Below are 20144 nucleotides of genomic sequence, written 5' to 3'. Positions count from 1 at the left end.
TTATTAATCCTACTTCCAAAAATATGAGAAATATAAATATCATAAAATATCTTAAGGCTAGGGTTTGGCCTCTGGTGGAAATCAGATAAATCAATTTATCTTATGAACATGAGCTTCTTAAAAATCTTTATAATTTACTGATAAAAATATTGTTAAGTGAGCATATAATATATTATCAAAAATTAATAAATATTTCATCTGTGCATACTTAAACATGTAACTCTCATAGATTGTTCTTTATAATATTCCCTTTACGTTTCAAGACTTGCGCAAGCTTTGATATCATTTTTAATATTTAAATAACCCTTCATCGAGCTAGCTTTATTTAATCGTGATTTATTCGAAGCACTGAGGCCCCCCTTAATAACTTTTCAATTGAACTCACATGTTGATTTTCACAAATTATGATGGTGATCTGGATTCTTTTTGATTTCCTAGGCCTTTCTGGTGGGCTGCTATCGTCTTCTTCTATGGGAATATTTAAATTTAGTGACTCATGTCATAATTTGAATATCCACTCTGATTGGAGCTGTCCCTAGCCTCACTACTATGCAATAATGTGATTCAATATAGTCCATGCTAATCTGCTAGGTTACCGCATAAAGAGCAAATATTATAGTTTTAAATATTCATTTTCTATCTGTTACATAAACTGAGTACTGTATAGTTTACAAATTCTTATCATTTATATAATAAATAATGTATATTTTTGAATTAACTCGCTTTTACCGCCGGTCAGTTACTGTATTTTGATTGGCGTATTCTAAAATTACAAATGTATTCATGTGCTGAGTAGGATATATCATATTTCCTTGAAATTTTTATTTATTTTATACATTTTGTCCATGCTCGTATGACATAATAAATATTTTTGTATTTTCTAAAACGTTATTTCTTTTACACTGACATGCCATGCTTGTTACTAACCCTCTGTTCACATTTTCAGCGAATGCTATTTGTATGTAACTAAATTTGCCACAGGTGTCTGGCTAATTCTCAATTTATACGGCTTGACCAATTATTTAGGTTGCCTACCAGTAAGTACCAAAGAACCTAACCTCAAAAATTATCATTTTATATTATTAAATAAATAGCAATAATATTTTCCTTTTCATTTGGCTCTTCAAAACTGTAGCCTGGATACCCGTTATTATCTAAACTCGAGTTTGTTGACATCGTATCTAGCGATAGCAATACAGCTGTTTGCTTGAGACCTATAGATTCTTTCCATTTAGTGATTTTGATAACTTATTGAAAAAATCTCTCACAAGTTGCTTTGAATTTTATTTATAAATAGTTTTATTAGGAATTTCGTTCAATAATTTAATAATATTTTACTTGATCAAAAACTTTGAAAACGGGTACAGCAGTCAGTAGCTACAACTCGACTGAACATCATGTTTACATTTCATGTTTATAGTGAGGCCACGTTATAATGACAGTGTTTGATTAGCAATGGTATTGCTATCCTTGTCTATCATTCAACAAAGCGGATAACGCTATCTTTTTCTCGCTTTGCTCTGTTGTCAGATCATCTTTCAACAATGTAGAACGATTAATTAATTAAGAAAAAAATTCATTTCAATTATGAAAATTCATTATGATTATTGGAAAATATAATCTCCTGCTTGATAAAATATAGACTAATTGAGTAATTTAAACGAGAATGAACCGTTAATATTACATCAATAAACCTGTATCAGCAACCGTCTAAAGAAGGCATTGACAAGACAGAGAATAGGCAACGTTTTTCACCTATTATATCTCTCCACTGTCATTTTAACGTGGATCTCACTCTAGTACGATACACTTCTAACTGTCAGTACTTCAATTGGACGTAAATCAATGCTTCCCATTCAAACAATGCTGACAGTCGTTTTGTAGGTTGGTGAATTGTTTTTCTGAATAATAATGATTGACATCACGTGAAACATGTTCAGCAATTATTTTAATTGATTATTATTGGATAAAAGTCGATATCGCAATTCTTAGCTTCAGTTACAGTTAGAGCTTTTGGCGGTTAAGAGTGTTCAAGTTTTAGCTGTGAGTTTTTGAGACTTTGGTGAAGACTTTTCTTCTTCGAGATGGCTTCTAGTCATCTCATGAAGAACTCTGCCATCTTGCTGATCGTCTTCACATTTGGAATGTAAGTTTATGTATCACAATAATTATTTACGAAAAATAGATAGTAGAAATACATTATTTCTCATTCAAATTTGTTGTATAACACACAGAATACAAAATTGAAATAGAGTATAGAATGAAATACACAAAATCAGTAAGTTGTAGCCCGACCAAGCACCGTCACTACAAAATAACAAATTAAATCGAACATTTAATATTTTAATGTGAATAATACATACGTTCACCTCAGTTTATTATTATCTTTTTGTTCATATATACAAATTAATATCGGGGACCGAGCTTTGCTCTGGAGTACAAAAGCATATTAGATTTATTACGAAAGAAGAAATTATAATAACATTCATACATAAATGTTCTATCTAATCACAGTAAATTGAGATCAATTCCCAGATGAATGCAAAAAGGCCCAGTTGCAAAAAGCCGGTTAAATTTTAATCCCAATTAACTTCACATGAACCAAATCAGAGAAAATCATTTCAAAAAGATGGATCTACTGGAATTAATCAGGATTGAAATTAACCCGGCTTTTTTGCAACCGGCACTAAGAACCTGATTGAATGATTACAAAAGTTCAACAGCTGAGTCATAATTTTAAGACAGTCCCACACACATAAACTCGCTCACTCACTTCCATCAATACCAAACGAAATAATTATTATCAGTTGTTTTCCCAAGGAAGAATAATAATAATCCTTTTAATGTCCTTCAGCCAGTTTTTCCAGGGATGAGACCTAGTGCAATCGAATCTTTATATTATAGACCTACTAAGTTCTGAATTTCGTGAGAATCGTTAGAGATCCGGTGAAATACAAACATATAAACATCTCAACATCCAAACATCTAAACATCTGAACATATAAACAGGAGTTGCTCGTAATAGTATAGGATAAGTGCGTTTCTGATTTTAATTGTCTGTTCTGGGACTCCCATATAGGCCTTTGCCTCGGGAGTGCCTTATTGACCGAACGAAGTGAGGTCTAAGATTCAAGTCGAGGTTTGGAATTTCTCTTAATGTTTAAATGTTTATATATTTATATGTTGCACATTTAAGGCGAAACTCGGAAATAGATTTCCATTAAATTTGACAGGTATGTTCCTTTTTAAATTGCGCGTCTATACAAGGTTTTTGGAAATTTTGCATTTCAAGGATAATATAAAATGAAAAAGGAGCCTCCTTCATACGCCAATATTAGAGTAAAAATCAGACTATAGAATTATCTCTTCTTCTCTTCTTCTTCTTCTCTTCTTCTTCATCTTCTCTCCTCTTCTCTTCTCTATATCTATAAAAGGCTAAGCCCCGACAGACTGAAATCACACCACAGCCCAAACTACTGTGCCAACAAACTTGAAATTTTGCACAATTGTTTATGATAGCCTCAAAACATCCACTAAGAGAGGATTTTCAGAAATTTGCCCCCTGAGGGAGCTAGGGCCCCCCAAAAATCTTATACGTTTTAACCGCTCATTGCACAGCAAAGTCATGAGGAACTTTTTTGTTCCGCTACGAAAAAAAATCAGATCCATGCAGAAAAAATCTGACCAGGAGCAGAGAGAGGTCCAGGAGAGGGCATTTTTTGGAAATTCTCATTTAAAATCACACTACAGCTCAAACTAATTGGCCTACAGACTTAAAACTCTGCACAAATAATCTTCAAACATGCTAGACGCACACTAAGAACGGATTTTGAGATATTTTGCCTCCAAGGGTTTCAAAGGATGAAAAAGGATTCTATTTAGTAAGGTTATGAACATGGTGAGGTGAATGCCATATGGAACTGATATAATAGACACATGATATTCTAACATAAATATGTTGTAATCATTGGAAAGATTAAAATAATTTTATCAATCAGCTGACCGAGTTTAATTTTCCGTGGATCGGAAGCGCGAGCATATTGCCACGTGTTTGTTCCATTGTTGTATGCTTGCCAGTTCGTTTTTCGCCTTCTATCAGCTGTATAATATGGAGTCTCATACATTCCGATTAGAACAGAGCAAAGAGATTTTCTTTGGTTAGGAGTTTGTTGATAATTATTTTTCCAAATTCAAATTTTATTGCAAACAAAAAAAACATTGAAGAATTTCTTAATAGACAACAAGATTACAAAAACAAGATGTCAAACATAAACCTACATTTATTTGTAGCACGGCCACAAAAATACAAACTTAAGTAATACTAGCCGTGAGTTCATTCAATATAACTTATATTTTTGTGGTAATATTTTGTGAACAAAAAGTTCGAGTTGATGAGAGATGTGAGTTATCTCTTATAGTTGATCTAAATGGTTATTCATATTGTAGTAGTCGGGGTCACTTCAATCAAAGTTTTTGTTCTGTAGCTAATAAATTTCATACGTATTGATTGTCCATAATGTATCCAGTGTCCATAATGAAAGTGATTGAACTACTCCAAATTAATGGCTTACTGGTCTTTCATAGAATTTATAGTATTCCTGGTGATTGAGCCTGTCTTTTTTCAGCGTTGACTATTAATAATAAAGCTTCATTTACAACTAGCTTACCTGGCGAACTTCGTACTGCCTAGAAGTCAATGTATCTCATGTCACACTTTACTTTATTTGGTGAATCATGAAATTTATCTGACAATCAATATTTTCATTTACATCTGAATACGAACTTCCTATATGCTCAGTCATGCAGCATTCATTATTCCCAAAACATATTCTTCTCAATCAATTGGTAGTAATATTTAACAGTAAAGTGTTGAATTAAAAAAATAGGACAAATCAGTGTTTCAAAGATGAATTCAATGTTTTCATAGTTGTTGATTGTCAATAGATGGTCCAGGAAATATGCGATGTACGATGAATCACACAGAATTACATATTCTTTGCATCTTCCATTTTAGGATGAATATAAGCAACATTTATACATGATACAACATTTTCCGGTTACTCAATGAAAGGGGAGTGATAATTATTTGTATAGGTCTTCTAAGGAACCATTATCTACAGCAGGTACCAATCAACTACACTTCAACTCCAAACTAGCGTTGTAATAGGCCCACCAGTAGCCTACACAATTTATCATAGGGTGACGTGTTTATTACAGCTGGTAACTTTAGATGCTAAATCATATTATCTCAATATGATCTTGAATCATGAACATCTTTCCGTTCTTCAGTAGCCGCTAGGCCGACAATTTCGAAAACATAGGTCTGTAAAATGGATTAATGAATAATCATTATTAGCCACCCTATTAAAATTTTTGGTCAGAAACCATCCCCAATATTCACACAACATATTCCAAAAGGTTCATGACGTTATTTCAAGTATTTTTCAAGTCATAGGGAACAAACACACGAACAGACATTCATTATATACATATATATAATGAAATATATATATATATATATATATATATATATATATATATATATATATATATATATAATATATATATATATATAGAAGATAGAAGATTTCATTCGGCTCAAACAGAAGCCTCTCTAAATGGTGGTATAATGATGAGGTTGACAACTTTCAGTTCTGTTGTTTTAATTTTTTTTTTCAAATCACTTTCAAAAAGTTCATGTAGTACCTACTATTGTGTTCGAGACACTTCTGATGCTATCATAGTTTCAAAACTATTCTTTTCCACACTCCTATCTCTTGCAGTCGTTAACCATAATCTATAATAAAATAAAGAGTTGACTTATACACGTACGGGATAGGAAAATTATGTTTGACGCATCATCACGTCTGTAGGCCTACTATTGGACTAATTAACTTGAAATTTTGCATATAGGCTAGATTCTTAATTATCAAGGATGGTTATAGGCCTATTTTCAGTTCTTCAAAGTTTCATTACATCAAGTTTTCAGATTATCAAGTTTGAAAATAGATCCTTGCGAAGCACGGGTTCCTGCTAGTTCATTATAAATCAGCTGACAAGTTATTACACAGATATGAGTAGAAGCCAGTCTATTATCTGTATTTGTATAAGGTCTATAGTTTCAATCTAAGACATTAAAGAGGTATGCATCTTTAAGCTGGGTTTACACCAAAGCTATTAACAAAATGGTTATAGCTTAATCCTTATAGATTCTATTAGATTGAACGGAAGTTGACAAACACATATGTTCATCATGTGTATGATAAGGTATGTTCAATCTAATCTAAAAGGATTGAGTTATTAACATTTTTTAAATAAATTTGGTCTAATCGCAGCTTTAAGGTCTTTGGTTTCAATATTCTGTTTTGCAGTCATGGTATTATTATGCGTACCCATCAGTATCAATATTATCACATTCGAAAAAACTAATTTAATACGGAACAAAAATAAACAAATGAACTAAATAATGCTGGAGAAATTATAATATTTTTGATTCTAAAAAATTAATTTTCATCAGATACTCATACTTTCTTGGCTCCGCTCACTCTCTCTCCTGATTGGTCGACAATTCCAACCGCATTCAATTCCCAATTCTGCCACCAGATGGCAAGCACTGGGTCATTAACAATTGTGAACCATGACAGACGTTCTGAAATGAACTGAACATATTATTTTTTATAATTAATTAACAAAGTAGTTCATCTCGATCATGAAATTCAATTATTGGAAATGTATTTTCTTCACGAATAAAATATAATTGATTATTTCAAACAAGAATTAACAGTTAATAGCAAATCAGATATACTGGTATCAGCTATGTTCTACAGTCGCAACGCAAAGAATCGGCAGGCTGTTCTATCTTTCTCCACTGATATTATGAAGTGGACCTCACTGTAATGTTGTCGATTCTAATAGGAATTTGCCGTGCTACCATTTTTTCCTTTATCGGCTGGATAGCATTTAACACCTATTAACCTAAGGATAGTTGTCGGCTCCAATGTAATAGATTCTTGATAAACTATGAATGGATCTATCGCCTATGAATGAGAAATCCAGTTTTCAGAGCAAATGAACTTATAATCTTCAGATGAATTTTTGCAAAATATTATACAAATAGACAAAGAATTATATCTTATAAGCCTAAGTTCTAGAGTTACTACGAACTAAAATACTTATCTAGTTTACAGTTGAAAAAACAGTGGCTATTGGCTTGTATACACACAAAACAAATTATATGGACAAAATAGAACACTATAAACTGTTTAAAACTCAATTTAAAACATTAATAAATTTGCTTAAATGGAAAATGATTCAGAGCAAAAATTTACAACACACACATAGCCAGCAATTAGTTTCAGAGAAAGCAAAGCTACAAGAAAGCTTTGTCATCAGACAAAAACCACACCTCAAAATCAGTGATGACTCCATGACACGTCAACAACAAAATTACAAATTACAAGTCCAGAACTCACATTTTATATTTGTTCTCAATAAAACTTTATTTTGAAACTGTTATTTTAAATTTTATATATCCTCTATATTATCTATTAATTCTGTTCTGTCAATCCAGCCTCGGTGACACCATGGAACAATGCAACAATCATTTACGATAAAAAATTCTCCATCAAAAAGTTTGTCCGTCTATTGATGACTCTGATATTCACTATAAAGTTCCATAGATCTCGAATTGAAGATTCGATTCTTGACATAAAAAAATTTTACTGTTTGAAAATTTAAAGAAAAAAATTACATTGACCCTAATGAAAATTTTGAATTGTAAATTCGAGAACAGTAACAATTTTTCTATAAAAACATTACATGTCAACTATAATTGAAAATTATTATAAAAATTCATCAATAGCATTTGTTATATGTTTCCAAACAATATTTCAAGGTATAGAATATCAATATTACTTTTGATTTAGCTTTATAATTTAAAAGAAGATATCTCAACAGAGAGTTTAATATGTAAAGAATAGTTTTTTTTTGAAATTGCAAATAAATTTAATAGATAGAAAAATTCAATTTTTTATTGCATAAAAAAAAATTAGTATGTTGAATAAAAAAAAATTATTATTATTATTTTTTTTTTTTTAATGAATTGATGAATTGTTACATTTAATTTTCACATAAAATTTCAATAAATCAAAAAATGTTCATTTCTTTCACTATTGACACGGTTGATTTTATTGATGCATATTTTGGAAAACAGTCCGTTAAGGCACTCAGTATGATTTTCAGTTAAGTGTGACTCCAATGTGATGACATCAGTGTTAGGCTGATCTGGATACACGTAGTGTTGGGCTGATACTTGTAGTCGACTGATGCATATCAAACTCGATACAGGTGACATCTCAGTTAGCATTGCCTCATGCTTGTAGTAGACGGCTGCATACCAAACTCGATACAGGTGACATCTCAGTTAGCATTGCTTCATGCTTGTAGTAGACGGCTGCATACCAAACTCGATACAGGTAACATCTCAGTTAGCATTGCCTCATGCTTGTAGTAGACAGCTGCATACCAAACTCGATACAGGTGACATCTCAGTTAGCATTGCCTCATGCTTGTAGTAGACAGCTGCATACCAAACTCGATACAGAGTCACGTAAATTTTGTATCATATTTGTAATTATACAATGTACATTTCAGGCTTGAAATGACAAGGTAATTCGTTTTTTGGAAAAGAGATAGACGCTGCATACAGGATTAATTGAGGTGAGGATTAATTTAGGTAAGGTTTGGTTATTTGATACTTTCATTGTTCAAGGTTTAGAGTTCTGCATACAGGAATAATTTAGGAGAGGATTTTTTTTTTGAATCAATTCTTTCATGATACTGTGACTGTTATTTTGAATTCAAAGTTGCAAATGTGAACATGGATGGCAATTACCTCCAGGTAATGTAGTAATGTTGAAGTTTGAGATACAAAGTCAGCAATAAGCGTTGGCATTGCTATTGGCGTATGCTTTGGTGTTGGCATTGGCATCAGCATTGGCGCAGGCATAGGCATTGGCGCAGGCATCGGCGTAGATTTTGGCATTGGCATCAGCATTGGCGCAGGCATAGGCATTGGCGCAGGCATCGGCGTAGATTTTGGCATTGGTATCAGCATTGGCGTAGATTTTGGCATTGGTATCAGCATTGGCGCAGGCATAGGCATTGGCGCAGGCATCGGCGTAGATTTTGGCATTGGTATCAGCATCGGCGCAGGCATTGACATCGGCGCAGGCATAGGCGTAGACTTTGGCGTAGTTATTGGTGTTGATATTGGTGTAGATATTAGTGTAGGCCTCAGCGTAGATTTTGGCGTAGTTATTGGCGTAGATATTAGTGTAGATATTGGCGTAGCTATTGGCGTAGTTATTAGTGTAGGCATCAGCATAGATTTAGGCATAGTTGAGTCACACTAGTTCAAAAATCACCCAAATGTTCTTAACACTCTTCATGGCGTTCACTTGTTGTCGATTTCGAGATTCACATGATAATTATTTCAATGTTAATGTCTGTGCTGTACCTGTTATCTTAAAATGCTTATAAACTAAGAAGAAAATCTTGATTAGGCTATCAATACAATCTAATACACATGATAATTATTTTTAAGTATATATAAAATTGAAATTTGTTAACATCCTATTATACAGTCAGCAATACATAAATTGTGAAATATGGAGATATCAATTACAAATTTTCACTAAAAAATTTCATTTCCATCTATTCACTGTTCAAATATCAAAATTTAATCCATTCTTCCAAATAGAAATAGAATTTCATAACACCCTGTATCATTATCAAAATTGTAAAAAACATCATATCATCACAACAAAATTTAATTTCAATATATATTTCAATAATTTCAGACAATTGGTCTTCTATTCACAATCATTTCATAATATATCTGCATTTCATTATCATTTAGTATAACATTTCATTTATAGCATTTATAGCAAGTTCATTTCACATTTATGATTTATCATTCAGGGTTTCAAAATTATTTAGTTTTAATTTTGTGTTCAAAAATTGTATAAAAAGCAAATTATTTAATATTATTAATCATCGTTTGTTGGATACTATAGTTTATTTCGACTTTTCAATGTTCTGAACACAAGCTACATTTCATGACAAAACTTTACTATCAATCATTAAACAAGAAATCATTCAAAACATCAATAATATTTTGCTTCAAAGGCAATCAATATTCATACGTAATCATCATTTTGCATCTATGGCAATCAACATAAGTAATCAACACAAAAAATATTATCTCATTACTGCCTCTCTAAGTCATAACCTCTGTTATTCCTTCTTTAGGCAATAATGGGTTTCCATCTCAAAAAACAATCACATACCAGCAAAATTCTAATCAACAAGCCCCACTAAAAATTCTACATACACTCCAGCATCCATTTCAAACGATAATCAATCATATCAAAATTTATAGAACAAACAGTTTTAAAAATTTTGAAAAAGATATCAATCACAAAAAACTTATTTCAATTAATAATATAACAAAACGTTTTTATTCAATGAAAACATTATTATTCAAGTTAACTTTCATTAATACATCACAAATATATGGCTACACAATTCATTAATACTTTCAAATTTTGAAGTTTATTTATTATAACAAAAGAATTTATAATTTAAAGACTGTATAATAAGTACAAACATTTCAAGATTATAATACAAAGATGATCAAGATGAATAATGGGTGAATAAGTTCCCTAAAAAATACAAAAAAGAGAAATAGAAAATTGGGTAAATAAATTTCCTAAAACAACATACACAAAATTGATACTCTCCACATAAGTGATACATGATGAAAAAATATATCGCAAGCACACAATTATTTACACTACAATGGATAGATTTTAGAAAAGTTAAGTTTTAACAACAATTTAAAGATTAGGAAAATAAGCTACTATTTTAACTTCTAATATTATTTCAGAAGAATACAAATTCAAATGACTATGGACAAGATTGGTTAAGATATGCATCATAGAAGAAATTCTACTGAACATTACACAAAGACAGGAAAGAATCGAAATTTGAAAAGATTAAGGGCCAAAAAAATAGGCTACAGGAAAGAAAAAAGACACAATTATGGACTCTCACCATACACTGCGTAGCGATTATGCTATTCTGAATCCCGGCATAACACAGGATTCCTAATCATTGTGTGCTGGGGAATACCCTTTCATCATGTGATTCACTGTCATCATCTTGTAAATAAGCAACTTGAAACAACCTTTGAATACTAACACATCAATGGTGACTTTGTGTTTGTTTTCTTCAAGAACATGATTTTATTCATGGGTTCATTTGTTTCAACAAAGCCATTTTGCTTACAAAAGTTAGTCATGTTCACTTGAGAATGCATTGCATACACCTTTTCAATTCTCAGTTGAAAGTTGATCTCATCAACTTGACTCAAAGCAACATTCATTTTATTTACATTGTTCCTAACCTCCACAGAAACCTGTCTCATGTAATCATTCACTTTGTTCATAGTTTTCCTAACCTGCAATGTAGCAATATTACTTTCATGATAGTTGACTTTCAGTGAAGACAACTCCCTACCTACTTCTTTACTCAATTCTACCATCTCATTAGGGTTGACTTTTTCAACAACAGTAACTAGGCCTACATTGTCAGAAACTTGAATGAGTTGGTCTTGTATCTTAACACTACTATTATCCTGCTTCAATTTGTTTTCATCTTCATGATTATCACTCAATGTTTCATGTGCATTTTTCAATAGAAGGTTTATACTAACCTGCTCTAGTCTAATGCTAGCAAATTCTTGCTTCATATCATCAAACCTAGCATTAAACTTAGCATTTTGCTTATCAAACTTAGCATTTTGCTCATCAAATCTAGCATTTAGCTCATCAAACCTAGCATTTTGATTTTTAAACATTTGGTCTAACTTAGCATCTTGCTTATCAAACAGTTGTGTTAAGGCAGCTATTAACTCATCATCATTTTTGATATTTTTCATATTGAATGCCATTTTGCTAGTCTGCACAGATAATATAAGTTAACCTTGTGCTATTAACTGAAGTAGGCCTACAGATGTCCCATGACGTCTTGGGAACAAAAGTCTACAATAGGTTGCCAGAATCAATAAAAATTATTCAGTCTCTTTGTTCAGAAAATCATTTGATCTTCTGTGTGCAAACCCCTTCTATTCTTTGGAGGAGTTTTTTTTTTTTAAGAAGTACGGTATAAAGTGTTATGAAAATTTGAATGATGCTGCTGATGACTGTATGGTCCGATAGCAAAAGGATTAAATATATCTATCTATCTATTCCTCTCCCAAATTTGGATATGGTTACAAATAGTACGAAATAGGTTAAATCTTGTAGTTGTTCACTCCACAACATTTTCAGTCCTTGATTATTCTCACAACGTAGATTATTAAATTTAGATACATACATGAAATATTTAATATGAGAAAGTTTCAAATAACAATGAAATATTATGGCATTATCATTATCAATTAATTAAATTTGTAATATTAAATTTTTTCTCACATTGGAATCGAATCTTCAATTCGAGATCTATGGAACTTTATAGTAAATATCAGAGTCATCAATAGACGGACAAACTTTTTGACGGAGAATTTTTTATCGTAAATGATTGTTGCATTGTTCCATGGTGTCACCGAGGCTGGATTGACAGAACAGAATTAATAGATAATATAGAGGATATATAAAATTTAAAATAACAGTTTCAAAATAAAGTTTTATTGAGAACAAATATAAAATGTGAGTTCTGGACTTGTAATTTGTAATTTTGTTGTTGACGTGTCATGGAGTCATCACTGATTTTGAGGTGTGGTTTTTGTCTGATGACAAAGCTTTCTTGTAGCTTTGCTTTCTCTGAAACTAATTGCTGGCTATGTGTGTGTTGTAAATTTTTGCTCTGAATCATTTTCCATTTAAGCAAATTTATTAATGTTTTAAATTGAGTTTAAAACATTAATAAATTTGCTTAAATGGAAAATGATTCAGAGCAAAAATTTACAACACACACATAGCCAGCAATTAGTTTCAGAGAAAGCAAAGCTACAAGAAAGCTTTGTCATCAGACAAAAACACACCTCAAAATCAGTGATGACTCCATGACACGTCAACAACAAAATTACAAATTACAAGTCCAGAACTCACATTTTATATTTGTTCTCAATAAAACTTTATTTTGAAACTGTTATTTTAAATTTTATATATCCTCTATATTATCTATTAATTCTGTTCTGTCAATCCAGCCTCGGTGACACCATGGAACAATGCAACAATCATTTACGATAAAAAATTCTCCGTCAAAAGTTTGTCCGTCTATTGATGACTCTGATATTTACTATAAAGTTCCATAGATCTCGAATTGAAGATTCGATTCCAATGTGAGAAAAAATTTAATATTACAAATTTAATTAATTGATAATGATAATGCCATAATATTTCATTGTTATTTGAAACTTTCTCATATTAATATTTCATGTATGTATCTAAATTTAATAATCTACGTTGTGAGAATAATCAAGGACTGAAAATGTTGTGGAGTGAACAACTACAAGATTTAACCTATTTCGTACTATTTGTAACCATATCCAAATTTGGGAGAGGAATAGATAGATAGATAGATTTAATCCTTTTGCTATCGGACCATACAGTCATCAGCAGCATCAATCAAATATTCATAACACTTTATACCGTACTTCTTAAAAAAAAAAAACTCCTCCAAAGAATAGAAGGGGTTTGCACACAGAAGATCAAATGATTTTCTGAACAAAGAGACTGAATAATTTTTATTGATTCTGGCAACCTATTGTAGACTTTTGTTCCCAAGACGTCATGGGACATCTGTAGGCCTACTTCAGTTAATAGCACAAGGTTAACTTATTTTTTCTCTCTCTATCAATTTAATGATGTACTTATTGTATCAATTAATAAAGAAAAATAATATAAGACACAACAACTAGTTTTATCTAGGTATTGGGAAATTTAATTATAATATTATGATTAGCTTTCTACTGAAGCTCAGATCCGTGGTTATTAGGGTATGATGACACTCTACCAATAAAATAAGGTTTCAAGGTAAATTGAGAGAGAAGTTGTCAGTAGCTTTTTATTTATTCAAGCCAAACCTCAATTTCAATGTACTTGAAGCATCACCATCAGTGGTCTTTTTTGGTTAGACTGACAAAAAGTTTCTCTTTATTTCGGACTTGCAGGTAACCCGTAAGGATCTTTTTGTCATATTCATTCAATTTCAGTTGTTTTCCATGCATAAAATAAATCCGGTAAACAGCTGTTTACAGAACAAATAAACATATGATTCTCATTACAGCATACTCTACTGTAATGAAACCATATGTTTTTTTTACAGTGGAGTACGTTTCCTAGTTCCGAAATAGGAATAGCACAACTTCTACAAAAAACCACCATCAGCGCTCCAGGTGTAAGTTTTGTCAACTTCCACAAAATTCCTGATTCGGAATTTGTAAACTAGGTTATGTTAATAGAATGCATGTAGTAATGTCAGCACAAGCAGATAATGTTTTCTGTTTCTCAATTCTTCTTCTTTAGATATGACAAAAAATGGTGTATGTTACTTGGACGTGAATGTCTTTTGTAGTGCTCGACTAGAAACATCATTCTCGTCTGCAAAAGGCCCCTTCCCGTCCTTGTTACATAAGATACTATATTGTAAAATTTACCTATTAGAATCGTGGAGAATTTTAAATAGGCTTGTAACCATCCTCGGTAAATTAAGAATCTATATGCAAAAATATCAAGTTAATCAGTTGAGTAGTTCAGACGATTTGATGCATCATTCGTTAATTTTCCACCACGTACGTTAATAAGCCAAATCTTTCCTCTATTATATTATGGATAATGCTCGCAACATGAGATTCTTGCAAGTGCGTTGTTGAATTGATGAGATGATCAAACGTCCATGCCATCGGCGGGATTTGAACCCACAGACCAGACCAAAGTTTCTAACGCTCCTTACCACTATAATGAGACCCATGTTATAATGACAGTATTTGATCAACATTGGTATTGCTATCCTCATCTACCATTCGACTAAGCAGAGAGCGGTATCCTTTTCCAGCTATGCGACATTGCCAGATTGTTTTTTAACAGTGTAGAGACGTTATTGGTTAACAATATATGCAATCTTAATTATTAGAAAATTTTGAACATATTTTATTGGTGAATAAATTATAATTGATTATCAAACAAGAATGAACAGTTAATATTTCATCAGATATAACGGTATCAGTAATCTTCTATAGTAGATAAGATTAGATCAGATTGGATTTCTTCATTTATGTATGTTACAATATTTATTGGCTTATACACTAATTTACATTAAATGACAATAATGCTAGTTATTCAACGAATTTTTCAAAGTAGGCTATAAATAATTAATCAATGAGAATAAATTGAATGCAATTAGAATAACGATAATATAATAATGTGATGTAACTTCATAAATTGGTGGTGTTTCAACAAATAATATTGTCGATTCTCTAAGAAGGATATAAAATATCCTTCTCATTAACACACGACCGGGTTGTGATGAATTAGACTGTTGGGAATTATAACTCGAACTAATGTTTGAATAAGAAACTCTACTTAATAAGTTAAAAACTAGTTCATTTGAATCTTAGAATTTTGGGATGAATGAATGAAATTAGAGTCAGTAATAGTGAATACAATATTGCATTGATATGTGATGTAGGTACCGGACAGAAAGCTTTTACAATTGCATTACGTTAAAAGAGAACAATTAATATGTATCACCATTTGAATATTTTTATTTTTCTAATTCTAACATCAATGAACATACTATGATATACTTCAATACTTCAATAGATATTTTTTTTCAAATATACATCAAAAGGAAAGAACACAAAATATTAAATCATGAAACAATGCTCTTGACATTGTAATGTATCAAAATCTGATGGGTAAACAAAATCCCTATTTGAAAGAAATTTATAGGTCTGAAGAGGAATAATAGTCTAGCATCACCAAATGTGATAACGTTTTAAAAGATTAGATAACTTCAGGTATCATGGCTAAATTTAGAACAGCCGAATAGGAATAGAAGTTATTTGCTACTTATATAATATTATATAAAGTATTGAAAATTTGAGGTTAGGCATAAAATATCTATTGATTGGCAACATAATCGATCGAGTGGCATAACGTAAAATCTAGTCAGACACCTTGGCAGAAATTTATTGCAACTAAAAAGTATGCAACTAGAGGAACTAAAAAAGCACATGGCTAATTGTTATAACGTGAGAAACAACCTATAAACATTATAAAAATGTATTGCATGTAAAAAATGTACTTTAAACCCAAAATAAGAATAAATTAATGTATTAAGGAAGTAGGAGGTTTGTAGGCGCATGTATACTGTAACAAATTTGCATGAACCAATTAAATGGTAGTAATCAATGGGCGGCAATAGTGAGCCGATTCAAATGTATTTATATATATTTCTGAAAATGATAAGATTTTGTAAATGTTTACTGTTCAGTTTATGTATTGGATATGGCCCGAGGACAGATAAAATATCAGATATGTGATATAAGTAATAATTTAATAGATTGACACAAACTATTTGAACCTTTAATGGCATAGTAGCAAATTATTCAATTTATGTAAATTTGCAAGTCAGAAATGAAAATTGTGAAAAGAAAAGTAGAACTTGCCCACTTGCCTGCCAGACACTACCATGGAATGTCACCAAAATTTGTAGAGTGCAATACCCTTTATTGTACATTTTAAAGACTTAAGTTTTAATCTAATTTTAATTTTCTATAAGACTTTGTGATGCTGTTTTAAAGCAAAAGTCATCCAAATATTTATTTAATCCCTTGGAAGAGACGACTTTGGCCACCATCAATCTAGGACTACCAGGAATTCCGGATCGCCGCCAGCAACTTAAAGAAATTCAGCACGTGAGTGAAAAAATAGTTGAAATAAAATTAGGGCGCCCTCAGTGCTTTGAGTGAAATAAAAATAAAAGCTAGCTCGTCGGAAAGGTTTTAAATATTAGGAAATTAATAGAAAAACTTGTGCAAGTCTTAAAAGGGTATAAGAAATACTTTATTGAATAGGAATAAATCAATTTACATATCTAAAGGTACACCAATTGAAAGAATATTGAATTCTAAGCTTGTAATACTAATGTTCACCCAATCATTGATTTTATAATATAATTTGTAATAATATAATGTAGCTCTGGTTCTTTGGATAAATTGATTTATCCAATTTCATCAGGTGCCAAATCTTACACCCTAGGAAATATATTTATTATTGAGAAATGTACTGGAAATCATAGGAAGTAATATATTTATACTCATTGGTTTATCAATTTATCATTCTCTGATTTGGGAAACAATATATAAAGTGGGATTACCTAAATCGACAAGCAACAGTAAGTCGATATCAAAGCTGCATGCAAATAAATGCATATTATCAATGAATTGAAAAGCACATGGTAAAGTTTCGTGCTATAGAACTGAAAAATAGTGTACTGATCTGTGATATTTTATCTTGATTTTGTTCTGGTTTATTGTATATTTTGTTGCTCTATATTTTCTATATTGATCTGATTTTTAAAATTATTCATTCAATATATGTATCAAATTTTTTATAGTGTACCATTCAACGACTCACACCTAGATCTGTTTCAGTATATTGAAGTAGCGGCTAACACTCTCAAACAGAGAGAGGCGACTGATGCTATTGCTCAATCTTTGGCAGTTACAGCAGCTAGTGCACAGCCGGTCGTGTCCGAGTCGGTACTGCCTAAAATCGACCTTCCGAAATTTGATGGGAACCAGACTCAATGGTCGGTGTTTTATGAACTATTTAAGGCATTGGTACATGACAACAAGAGTTTGAACGATCAGCAGAAGGTCCAATATCTTGTAAGTAGACTTACTGGACAAGCAGCAAATATTTGTCGTCATTTGCCACCATTGGCTAATAATTATCAAATAATTTGGCAGGCATTATTGACCCGCTATAACGATCCACGGGCGCAAGTCGATGCCTATTTCAAACAAATTTTTGAATTTCGTCCAATAAAATCAGAATCAAAGGCAGGTTGTATTGCGATTTTGGATGGGTTTTGCAGTTCAATCAATGCAGTGAAGAGATTGCGACTCACTGATTTGTCAGACTCGATATTCCTCTATCATGGCTTGAGATTGCTGGATCCAAGTTCTCGTAGAAATTTTGAATCGGCCGTCCGTGACAAGGCTATGCCAACTTATACCGATTATGTCAAATTCATTGAAAAGCAAATTAAGACTCTTCCTTCTGATGAGAAACAGACTGAATCGTTTAATATGAGGCACAAAAAGGATAATAAATCAAAGGTGTTTGTGGTTCAATCTAATGATTCATCTAACGATGCATCTAGTAAAAATCCCAATTGTCTGAAGTGCTCAAAACCGGGTCATCGGTTAGTAGATTGTGCAAGTTTCTTGAAAATGACTCCTTGGGATCGTTATTGTTTGATTAAAGGAAAGTTTTGTTGTTTTCGTTGTCTTGATGTGGATCATTTGAGTAGAGATTGTCGTAGTAAAACTCAGTGTGCTCAATGTCGAGAATCTCATCATTCTTTATTGCACTTTTCCAGATCAAGTTCCAATGAAGGTGTTGCGTCCTCGTCGAACTCCAAGGCAGGTGGCACATCACCTATTAGTTGTTGTTCTACATCCAACGATGTAGAAAATTCGACCGTTGTGTTGTCGACCGTCACTGCACATGTTCGAGATTGTAATGATCAGCTTTGTGATGTTCGTTTCTTGATTGACACCGGGAGTCAGTGTCATTTTGTTACAGCCAAATTGTGTCGGCGTTTGAGACTACCATTCCAGCCCATGAAAACCGTTGTTCGTGGATTCGGTGGTGGTACTAGTGAAGTTCGAGGTCGTACTTGTGTGTCGATTCAGTCGAAGTTGGATCCTACCGTCAAGTTTTCGATGGATGCCACAGTGGTAGATAAAATCATCGACAAGTTGCCTTCTTGTGAAATCGACAGATCCAAACTTCATCATCTTGAAAATCTCACACTGGCTGACGACAAATTCTACCTTCCTAGTAGAATAGATGGCATCATTGGTGCGGAGTTAGTTCCTCACTTGCTGAGTGGGAGTCCTAGTATAGGTGAATCGCACAATTGATGACTGTTAATAGTGTCTTTGGTCACATTCTGATGGGGAGAGCGCCGATTCTCACTTCAACAACGAATGTGTCGAATTGTTTTACAGCCATCTGTAGTCCATTCGTTAGTAGTCCATCGTTGGATAGTTTTGTGGAACGTTTTTGGGAGTTGGAATCGTGCCCTGCACCAAGCTGTCAACTGAAACCGGAAGAGTTGGAGTGTGAGGTAAATTTTCGGAAGTCTGTACATTGTGTGAATTCTGGTCGTTTTGTTGTTGCCTTGTCATTTGCGGAGCCGCCCAGCAGCTTGGGAGATTCGTATGCTGTCGCCGAACGCAGACTGCTGACTTTGGAGAGACGACTAGAGCTTGACAGCAATACTCGTATTTCATATCATGAAATATTGATCGATTACCTATGTCAGGGTCACATGTCGTTTGTAGCAGATCAGACAGACCGAGGTGGTTACTACATACCGCATCACGCCATCGTGAAAGCAAGCAGCACTACCACGCCCATCCGAATTGTATTTGATGCTGGTTCCAGAACATCATTGGGTTTGTCATTGAACCAGGTTCTTCATGCTGGTCCCAAATTGCAGACTGACATTTTTGTTTTGTTAGTTAATTTTCGTTTGTTCCCAATCGCACTAACTGCCGACATTAAACAAATGTATCGACAGATATTAGTGGAGGATTCCTGCCGTCGTTATCAGCGTGTATTGTGGAGATTTTCGCCGGAGGATCCGATCGAAATTTATCAGCTCAATTGTGTTGTTTTTGGTGTTTCAAGCTCTCCATATTTGGCGCTTCGCACCGTCCACCAGCTTGTAGAGGAGGATGGAAATCGTTTTCCAGCAGCCAAGGCGAGAATACCAAGAGACATGTTCATGGACGACTTAGTCACATCTGTCGCCACAGAGTCAGAGGCCGCGGAGCTGTA

The 20144-nt window shown here is 32.7% G+C and overlaps 1 protein-coding gene across 2 annotated transcripts in view; it reads left to right on the top strand.

Annotated features, from left to right (window-relative positions):
* Nucleotides 1-1993: 1993 nt before the first annotated feature.
* The window catches only part of LOC111051870, a 206794-nt gene continuing 188643 nt past the window's right edge, over nucleotides 1994-20144 (top strand). The window contains exon 1 of one of the 2 annotated variants that reach the window (XM_039435477.1): nucleotides 1994-2146. In XM_039435477.1, coding sequence (XP_039291411.1) covers nucleotides 2085-2146 — 62 coding nt within the window. In that variant the 5' untranslated portion in view covers nucleotides 1994-2084. The remainder of the gene's footprint in view (nucleotides 2147-20144) is intronic. The other variant, XM_039435478.1, reaches the window with a different exon arrangement.

The sequence above is a fragment of the Nilaparvata lugens genome, chromosome 9 (assembly GCF_014356525.2).
Source record: "Nilaparvata lugens isolate BPH chromosome 9, ASM1435652v1, whole genome shotgun sequence".
Taxonomy (NCBI): Eukaryota; Metazoa; Arthropoda; class Insecta; order Hemiptera; family Delphacidae; genus Nilaparvata; species Nilaparvata lugens.
This window is presented reverse-complemented; position numbering and strand designations above follow the sequence as displayed.